This window comes from Aptenodytes forsteri, unplaced genomic scaffold (genome assembly GCF_000699145.1).
Source record: "Aptenodytes forsteri isolate BGI_AS27 unplaced genomic scaffold, ASM69914v1 Scaffold23, whole genome shotgun sequence".
Taxonomy (NCBI): Eukaryota; Metazoa; Chordata; class Aves; order Sphenisciformes; family Spheniscidae; genus Aptenodytes; species Aptenodytes forsteri.
Genome location: NW_008796043.1, coordinates 673375 through 683768, shown reverse-complemented (window position 1 = coordinate 683768; position 10394 = coordinate 673375). Strand labels below are relative to the sequence as shown.

Genomic DNA, 10394 nt, shown 5'->3' with positions numbered 1-10394 from the left:
TGGTCACCACGGGTGTACCCCAGGGGTCAATACTGGGGCCAAACACTGTTGGATATCTTCCCTAATGACCCGGATGATGGGGCAGAGTGCACCCTCAGCAAACTTGCAGACAAAAGCAAAACTGGAAGGAAGCAGTGCTTGATAGACCAGGTGATTGTGTTGCCATTCAGCCAACAGCCTCCTGGACTGCATTAGGAGGAGTGTTGCCAGCGGGTCGAGGGAGGTGATCCTTCCTCTCTATTCAGCACTGGTGAGGCCACAGCTGGAGTACTGTGTCCAGTTCTGGGCTCTCCAGTACAAGGGAGACATGAACATACTGGAGTGAATTCAGCAAAGGGCCATGATGATAACTGGATACTCTGTCGTACATGGAAAGGCTGAGAAAGCTGGGACTGCTCAGCCTGGAGAAGAGAATGCTCAGGGAGATTTTACCAGTGTGTTTATAAATACCTGATTTGGGGGGTGGGGTGGTGTCAAGAAGACAGAGCCACATTCTTTTCAGTGGTGCCCAGTGACAGGACATGAGGCAGTGGGCAGAGGCTGAAATACAGGAAATTCCAGTTAAATATAAGAAAACTTTTACTGTTTGAGCGGTCAAGCCCCAGCACAGGTTGCCCGGAGAGGCTCTGTGGAGTCTCCATCCTTAGAGATGCTCAGAACGTGACTGGACACGGCCTTTAGCAACCCGGTCTAGTTGTCTCCACTCTGAGCCCATGGTTGGACTAGATAGTCTCCAGAGGTCCCTTCTGACCTTGACAAGTCGGTCACTCTGAGAATGTAGGTGAGGAAGAAGCAGTATCTTAAATAGTGTCTGCTGTCAGGAGAGTGGTAACACTGAGTAAGTCTTGATTGATGTTAGTCACCATCTAACACTGTACCGCAACCACATTTTATAAACCACTTTGCTTTAAAACAACTGCTGTACTGCTAGCTGTTAAGAGATTCAGTAGAAATCTGTTACTGAACTTGGCACTTTTAAAGGTGGAAATGCTGACTTTAGACATCAGAGCAGGACTTTCAAAGGCATCAAGCCTTAATTTTTTTTTTCAAAAATGCTTAAGCATTTTCCTTGTTGAGAACACTTGTCATAGGAATGTTAAACATGTATGTACCTGCAAAAATAGGGTCTAGATGACTTAAAATACGTTCCATTGACTTCTACATGACTTACTGGTACTGGAAAATAAACTGACTGAAGTATTTAGGCTGATTTGAAAAGCTTTTCAAGGGAAAATGTAAGATGTTCAGGTTTTGGAATTACCATGTTTCTTCATATCTAACGCTGTGATTAAAAATTGTATTTAGGTATCTACAGGGCAGTCCCAATGCGAGTTAATCCAAGGGTCAGCAATGTAAAATCCGTCTATAAGACCCACATTGATGTCATACACTATCGCAAGACAGATGCAAAACGCCTGCATGGTGTTGATGAGGAAACCGAGCAAAAAATGTTTACAGAGGAACGTGTGGAAATTCTAAAAGAGCTTTCTAAAAAACCAGACATATATGAGAGACTTTCTTCAGCATTGGCCCCAAGTATCTATGAGCATGAAGATATCAAAAAGGTGAATCAAATTCTCTCTTTCTCTTGTAAGAAGTGTATTCGTATGCAAGTACCTTTGTAATTATTGTTTGCTATAAAAATGACTTGAGGCTTAACTCAAAATTGGAGCACCAATACTCAGGGACTTTGAGGAAAATAAAACAGGGCAGGTCATGCTTCTTGTAACTACTGAACAGGTTTTACTGGCCTCCGCAAGTTTTTCTAAGTGAATGAGAACAGAACTAATGCAAATAGCTCATTCCATGCCTCTGCAAGGTTTCTGAGCTGTAAGAAATTGTGCAGAGGCTTTACATGAAGTAGTGCACAGTTTTCCCCTCTCTCTTCCTTGCTGTTTCCAGCTGTCATTGTCACTGACTCTTGCTTTTTTTTCACTGACTATCTAGCATATAAATGCTGCTAGAGGGGGGGAAAAAAAAAAAATACTGGGAAATGGTGAATTTCTAAACTAAATTTGAAAAGGGAAAAAAAATCCTCCCTGATAACTCTAACTGATAAAACTACAAGCATATGTTTATACTAATAATTCCAGTACTTTCTAAATACTGGAAGTTAGTTAATTTTATTTCTTTGCATACGCTTTTTTCAGGAGGTACAAAGGTAGAAGCGTTGGTAAATTCCAGTGAAATAAAGACCTTAAATGCTTTATGGGCAAATAAAGAACTTCTATTGAAGTAATGTTGTAACACAGTAAAACAGTTTTCCTGAAAAGAAAATGATGCTTGATTAGTCTTGACTAAAAAGCTGATAAAAATGGCACTTTTTTTAATGATATGAAAGAGGCAATAGTACTTCTGGTCCTAGATTAAACATAGCCTTAGGGAAAACAATAGTCTATTCTGGCTTTCCTGTTGTCAGCAGAATTTGTTATCAAAATTTTGATTATGTAAGTTTTGGAATAGATTTGGAACAAATCTAATTTGAAACTTTAATTATAAGCTGAGTTTGTAGGACCTAGCAGTTTAACTATATGTTTATACATATCCTCAATTCCAGTTAATTACAAACAATGAACCCTTTTAAAGACTTCTAAAACCAGTTTAAAGTGTTTTCTTCTATGTCTGAGTCAATTTTAGCAGTGTTTCAGTTCATTAGATGTTTCAGTTCAACAGTTGGATTTGCTCTGTTAACTATACAAGAGGCGATGTTTTGATTTTTAAAGAGAGTATTTTTGTAGGGTATTCTGCTTCAGCTTTTTGGGGGATCAAGAAAGGATTTTACTCACACAGGAAGAGGCAATTTTCGCGCAGAGATCAACATTCTTCTCTGTGGTGATCCTGGTACTAGTAAATCACAGCTGCTCCAGTATGTGTATAACCTGGTTCCTCGAGGCCAGTATACATCTGGCAAAGGCTCAAGTGCAGTTGGTCTTACTGCGTATGTGACAAAGGATCCAGAAACACGGCAACTGGTTCTTCAGACAGGTGCTCTAGTACTTAGTGACAATGGCATTTGCTGCATTGATGAGTTTGATAAAATGAATGAAAGCACAAGATCAGTACTACATGAAGTAATGGAACAACAGACTCTCTCCATCGCAAAGGTAAGTCTCCCTTTAACTCCAGGTTCTCTGCACTAAGCACAGTTATCTGCTAGGCAGCTGAAACCAAAAAGTTATCAGAAGAACAAAAGATTACACTTTTCTGTTGTTGTCAGTGGATCAATCCTAGATTATATAACAACTCGTTTACAAAAGAATATGGCTTTCGTAGCAAACTGTAGTATTTCCGGGTATTTTCGTTCTTGCTTTGCTCTAAAAGGTTTTTGCAATGCAGTTTTTTACTACAGAACCCATTTAGTAATACTGATGGTCTCATGAAGTTGGGGGGCCGGGGGAGTTTTGGTGGCACGTAGTTGCAGCTGGTTTCAGAAATGTCATTCATTTCGACAGGCTGGAATTATTTGTCAACTGAATGCTCGTACGTCTATCCTAGCAGCAGCTAATCCTATAGAATCACAGTGGAATCCAAAAAAGACTACTATTGAAAATATCCAGCTTCCTCATACACTGTTGTCAAGGTACTCAATTCGCACCTGCATCTCATTTTTGAGATGATGTACTTCCTCTTGTGAAAATGATTAAATACGAAACAGAATAATTGTGTTCTTTGTAGCATAGTGGAAAACTTTTGTAGTATTTATTTTAAATGCTGTTCTTACAACTTCTATGTGAGCAGAGAACTGCCTCTTAGTATTTACATATTGGCCTTGAACAGAAGATCTGATGAGATCCATAGGATCTTTCTTTACTTCTGTATTTTTTTTTTCTGTTTCGTGATCATCTCCTAGAAAAGAGTTATTTTGAAACTTCCAGAATTGATAACTTCAAGAACTCAGGATGTTCTTCTTAGCTTCATAAAACTTTGAAAGTGAAACTGATGGTTAGGGAACTTGCAGCAGAGGTGATAGAATCTGAAGATCTGTGCCTGCTTCATGTTCTGTAAAATTCAGTCAGGGAGGTGGCAGTGCTAGCCTTTTGGGTGATAGCTGTTAGAGCAACATTTAGCATCTGCTGATCTAAAATTAAACTGTCTATGTGCTGCAGTTGTGTCTTGTGAGGAATTCCCGCATTGGCTGGAAATTTGAAGTACACTGGTATACTAGATATTCTGAGGACACCTACAGTTTAGATTTCAATTAAGAACTACTTAATTTAGCCATTTAGTGACAAATGGTACCTTAGTATGGGTGTACTGAATGAAACTAGGCTTGAGCAGCATCTCAGTTCCATCATTTATTAGATTTAAACTTATGAAAATACATGACGGGCTGGCTAAAAATGTCTGCCTACAGTTGAGCATAGTTGAATATATTGTTTGTAAAATTATAAACCATTTTTTTCAGGATTAAACAGCAAGGGCTTTTTTTATTTATACATATTACGGTTTTTATACGCATAAAATAACTATATAGGTATGTGCTGTTGCCTTTCAGGGCAGTTCCTTTAGCAGCAAGTTTGTTCTGTGTATTTGGTATGTGTGGTTTTTGGGTATTGGTATGTGAGCGTTTTTTGTGTGGTTTCTGTTTTTTGGGGTTTGTTTTTTGTTTTGTTCTAAGAAAACAAAAACTGTCAGCCTTGAACATGTGATCTGAATTTTGCCGAATGTTGCCGAATGTATCTCACACTTAAAGTTTCAAGTCCGTAGGATGCAAGCAAATCCACTGTGCTGTTCTGTACTTTCAGAATTCTAGAAAAATTATCTTTTCAGTTTAATAGAGCAACTCCTACTTAGAGTAGGAAGTAATAGTCAAATAACTCCTACCTCTACTTGTTAAGTCAAAAACCCTAAAACAAACTACTTTAAATTGCAGGAAAGCATATACACTAATACTGGATTCTTATCCTGTTCAGATTTGACTTGATCTTTTTAATGCTGGATCCACGTGATGAAGCTTACGACAGACGTCTTGCTCGCCATTTGGTTTCACTGTACTACCAAAGTGCAGAAAAGATGGAGGAGGAATACATGGACATGGCAGTACTGAGGGATTATATTGCATATGCTCGTAGTTATGTAAATCCTAGGTTAAGTGAAGAAGCAAGCCAAGCCCTTATTGAGGTAAAGGAGTTGCTGTTAACAGTGTTCTGAGTCCTTACTGACTTGTCAAAAATGGCAAAATCCCCTCGTATGTATGCTTCCTACTTATATATAGCTTTTCTGTAAGACTCTTCAAACATCTCCGAAAACCATCAGCATTTATAAAGGAAAGAGGGATCAGTATAAAAGTCATTCTGTACTCTGATCGTTTGCTTTCAGATGTGTTGGTTTTGGTTCTATCCCATTAATAAAAACATAAAATTCTACTGAAATGAAATGTCTCGGTACAGACACAAGCACTATTACGTAAGACTAGTCCTAAGTTTTTAAAGTGATTCAAAACTTGACTCGTTATCATGGCTTAATTGCTTCATAAGGGAAATGTCTATATGCGATGTGGTTATCCTTCACTGCAGAAGAATTGTGAAGGTATATGAGCAGAAATAGTGTCTGGAACAACTTGCCAGAATTGCTCATATCCTGAAATAAGAGGGGGGGATGAAGGGGACTCTGAGAATATTGAAGTAACAGGATCTACTGAAATATTTAATGACTCTCTTCTTTTCAGGCATACGTGGACATGAGGAAGATTGGTAGTGGCAGGGGAATGGTTTCTGCATATCCTCGACAACTTGAGTCTCTGATCCGACTGGCAGAAGCGCATGCTAAAGTACGCTTTTCTGAAAAAGTTGAAACAATTGATGTAGAAGAAGCAAAACGCCTCCATCGGGAAGCATTGAAACAGTCTGCTACTGACCCAAGGACCGGAATTGTGGACATATCCATTCTCACTACAGGTTTGTGTTTTCATAGTGATAAAGCTGCGATGCTATTGGGTTGTTGTAATTTTTAAATGTACCTTAACCTGTCCTCCTTAGTCTATTCTAAGAGGTGTTTTCTTTCTTTTTATAAGGAATGAGCGCAACAGCTCGTAAGCGGAAAGAGGAGTTGGCTCAAGCCTTAAGGAAGCTTATCCAGTCAAAGGGTAAAACACCAGCTTTGAAATACCAACAGCTTTTTGATGATCTCCGAGCACAGTCTGATACAGTGAGTTTCCTGCTCTGTTTTTACATTTCATTAATTTTTAAAAGCATGGTGTTTTTCCAAATCAATGTTATCTTGTTCTCAAATCACATTATGGAGGGAAAGGAGGACACTAACTTTTTCAGCTGATGTGACCAGAAAGCCAATTCTACAGATAAATGAGCTGAATCTTTGCTGTATCTTAGTTTATTCTGGCTTCTGAAATAGCAAACTCAGCTTCAGGGTTCCAGGCCAGATTTCGAATTGTGAAAAGAACATGCTAATCTTAAACCTGTTAAGAAAATTGGTAGCAAGTAAGGCATTTTTACAGTCTTTGAAGTATTTCCCCCCTCCCCTGCCTATCTTTACTTGATTTACTCCTTTTCTTTAAGGCTGTTACTAAGGAAATGTTTGAAGAAGCGCTTCGTGCCTTGGCTGATGATGACTTCTTGACTGTGACTGGAAAGACTGTTAGACTGCTGTAAGTTAGCCTCTCCTTGCAAGCCAGCTGTCGTGGCTTACTTCACCTTACTTAATATATTGCCAGTCTGCAAGATCTTTGAGATTTGGGACTATCTTTTGCTATGACAAGTATAGCCTTTCCTTGCAAGCCAACTGTCACAGCTTTACTTTGCCTTACTTACTATATTGCCAGTCTGCAAGATTTTCAAGATTTGGGACTATTATTTGCTATGACAAGTGTAGCAATGATTAAGCGACACTTCTGTCAGCACAAAAGATTAGGAAGGACCTAAAAAAATCCTTAGCTGAATAATGCTATTTACATTTTAGCTAAATGTAATTACTAATATGTCAAGTGCCACATATTTTTATGAGGTTTTGTAGAACGTGCTAACAATGTTGTATGTATTTCAAATTGAATTGTAAAAAATCATCTTAAATGACTTTTTAGTAAATGCAGTTTGACTATTAGTACTGCTGTATTCCGAAATAAAATTATTGGACTTAAAAGGGCTCTTTAGCATTCATTTCAAGTGAAAATGAGCATATCCTGTGCTGAGCACTTTTCAGCCTAGAATTCTGCAATTTTTAGGAAGGTCTCTGTGAGAGTACAAGGAACTTTGCACTTTTTTTTTTTACTTGAACATACTTTGGTAGTATCCTTAATATAAAAAAGGCAGATAGATACATTCTACTTGAAACCAAATTTTCTTATTACATATTTAAGCATGACTGGATAAATTAAGTCACCCACCTTCAGTGTAATCTCATATAATTGGTCCTGAAAGAACAAGGTCCAGTAGTGCATGACTGGAGAATCTTGCCTCATTCCAGGCAGGGTAGATGCTCTCAGCCATTGCATGTCAATAGCTGCTATTGTTTGCACAGCTGAGCTAGCTAGCAGAAGAGTTCCCAAACTCACTTCAGCGCAGACAGCACCAGGCTCATCTCAACTGCTCACTTAGCCCTTTTAAGCTGAACTAAGTACTCCTACTGTTTGTGTGTAAAACAGATTTCAGCTCCCTTTCAATTTAAGATAACTCTTAATTCACCACCTTCTAGTTTTGGGGGGGTTTGTTTTTTAAAGTAAAATGCTTATTAGGAATTACTGTACTTGGTGTGTACAGGGTTACTTGCAGAATAATCCCACTAGGTGGCTCTTAAAGCCTGTATGTAGTAGTTGATAGAGATTATTTGTTTTCAGTCTGTAGTGGTTTTTTTTGTTAAATAAGCAAGTACTGCAAATGCCACTCTAATTAGGTAGATATGGAATGGAAATGCTTGTGAACAGTCTTTTGGTTAAAAAAAAAACTCATTAAAAGATCTTAACCATCCATATGCTAGTTTGAAATGTACACAAAGCAAAAAGATGAAAGTTTGTTAAATAAGCAAGTACTGCAAATGCCACTCTAATTAGGTAGATATGGAATGGAAATGCTTGTGAACAGTCTTTTGGTTAAAAAAAAAACTCATTAAAAGATCTTAACCATCCATATGCTAGTTTGAAATGTACACAAAGCAAAAGAAAGATGAAAGTAGTTTACTTAGATTGAGAATATTTTCCTTACTCTATGCAATAGTCTCAAAGTGTATATCATAATTTACTGCTGTATTTACCCTACACTGTTAGTAGTTACAATTAAGCTCATTTTAAAAACTCGAGTCATTTAAAGACCGGAATATGCAACCAGGGGAAAGCACTCCTGCCAGAAACTTGATATTCTTGACATCAGAAACAACACAGAAGAAAGGCATTAAAGTCTTCTATACATTCTACAAAAGGCATTAAAAAAAAAAGTTGTAAACCTACTGGCAGAAGTTATTTGTAATAAGTCACTTGAAGAAACCATCGTTGAAGTGATCTGCTATCTTGTCTAACACTATAAAGAGAAGCTGATGATGAAGTGAAATAGAATGGTGCTCTTCTGTTTTCATAGCACAGAATGCAATCACTGGTTACTCGGGGTGGGTGGGGAACCAGTGCAAGACACACCAAAAAATGTCATTTGCTACCACTATTATTGGTTTTAAAGCTGGTATGTCATTTCTCTGCAAGCACAGATGTGATTGGAAAAGTGACTCAATCCTAGTCACACCCAGTTTTGTTAGGTGCTTCAGTAGGAACAGATGTAAACTCTTAAGTGAGAAACTTCTGTCAAGATTATCCCCTGACCAATGTAACTGAGATAATGTACTCCTTAAGACTATGTTCTAGTTGGCCTCATCAAACTTCAGTCTCACTTTTGGCATTCACTCTGGAATTGCAGTTTTATCTTCCTAGAAGGCCCTAGGACTTCCAGGATTATCTCAGGAAAAGAAGAAAGTGTACTGAAGACTGCATGTCAAATAGCTGGTCAGGGAAGTGATTCTATCCCACTTTTGCAGTGTATTTATCTAATTTCATAATTAGAGCTGCTATGTAATTTGCTGTCTGGATACAGCAATATGGACTGAAGAAAGTAAGCATTTTGCATTTTTTTTCTGAGTTGGCAAGACCACATGTCGTCTTGTAAAAATACATGCATAGTTTACTTAAAAAGCATAGGGCTCATCATCTGTGAGGTAAACTGACAGTCAATATGGAAGCTGTCATCCAATTCTCAATTTGCATGGCCACCTTACAATAATGTTTATAGACAGCCTGGCACCAGCTTGTATTATTTAATGCTCAAAACCAAAAAACTAGTTAATTGTGGGTTGTAATGTTTCGAGAGTACAGTTTGTCTATACAATAAGCACAGCCAGACTCCCCTTGTGACTGGCATCTCTGGACTCCAAATTGATAAGGAAAACAAGAGCGTTGTATTTGCTACTATGAAAAATATTTTAAAGTCTCAAAATCTGAGCAGAAGACCTACTAATTATATTTATATAGTTACTACATAATTACTTTGTAGATCCCTAAAGCATTCTCTCTCATTGCTCTATATTTTGATTGCAGAGAAAATATTCACTTGGTTTGTTCAGTGACTCCTGATCATGTCCCACCTCTCAACTGGATAGGGTAGGAGTAGGTTTGGATTGCTTTTGCCTAAATTTGAGCCCCTTTTCTAATGAAGCATAGAGTTTCCAATTCTCATGTTTTGTGAGTGGAAATCTTATCAGGGAACCACTGTAATGCCTGCATAATTTGTTTTGAAGATCTTGCTACATCTTCAGGTTAAATTGTTTCACTTATAAATGTGATTAAAAACCCCACATATTTTTTATGTGGTTTTGTGGTCCAACTATCTCTTAACCGTTATCATACAAATTGTTTTTTCTAGTATGAAGCAGGCTTTTACTAATGCAACTTACTGACCAACTTGGATCAAATTTGCTATGCATCTAGTTAAGACTCCTTTGTTAGTCTTGACCAAACATCAAATGCTTCAGACAAAATACAAGAAAAATCATAAGAAGGTTTTCTCTAGTAATGAAAACCTTTCCTAGCTCTGAAGCAAGAGCAATATAGTCTTTCCTAGCCTTTTTTATTGAAAACTACTAGGTACAATAATATCTAGACTCTTAAAAATACAAATAACTAGCTGTAGGAAAGCTACTAAACTTTCTTATGTGGAACATATATCTGAGAGTATCTATCTCTGATGACCTCTAAAAGAAATGTTAGGAAGTAGAAGAGCTTTTCACCCTTCCTCCATTTTAAGAGGTTAACTTTATTACAGTCCTGGTGCAAGTTTTTTTGTGACTCGTGAACTGTTACCTGTCTAACTCTTAGAGATACTAAAAAGCTTAAAACATTCATCATCGATAGTTCTGAACACCTCAGACACAAAAAAAAAAAAAAAAAAAAGAAAACGAAAAAAGCT

The 10394-nt window shown here is 37.6% G+C and overlaps 1 protein-coding gene across 1 annotated transcript in view; it reads left to right on the top strand.

The window, feature by feature from the left end:
* Positions 1–7084, top strand: part of MCM4 (minichromosome maintenance complex component 4) — an 11124-nt gene extending 4040 nt beyond the window's left edge. Inside the window, exons 9-15 of the mRNA XM_019473749.1 lie at positions 1306–1565; positions 2739–3104; positions 3453–3580; positions 4914–5121; positions 5669–5897; positions 6014–6147; positions 6516–7084. Of these exons, the coding sequence (XP_019329294.1) occupies positions 1306–1565; positions 2739–3104; positions 3453–3580; positions 4914–5121; positions 5669–5897; positions 6014–6147; positions 6516–6608 (1418 nt within the window). The 3' untranslated portion in view covers positions 6609–7084. The remainder of the gene's footprint in view (positions 1–1305; positions 1566–2738; positions 3105–3452; positions 3581–4913; positions 5122–5668; positions 5898–6013; positions 6148–6515) is intronic.
* The last annotated feature ends 3310 nt before the right edge of the window (positions 7085–10394 follow it).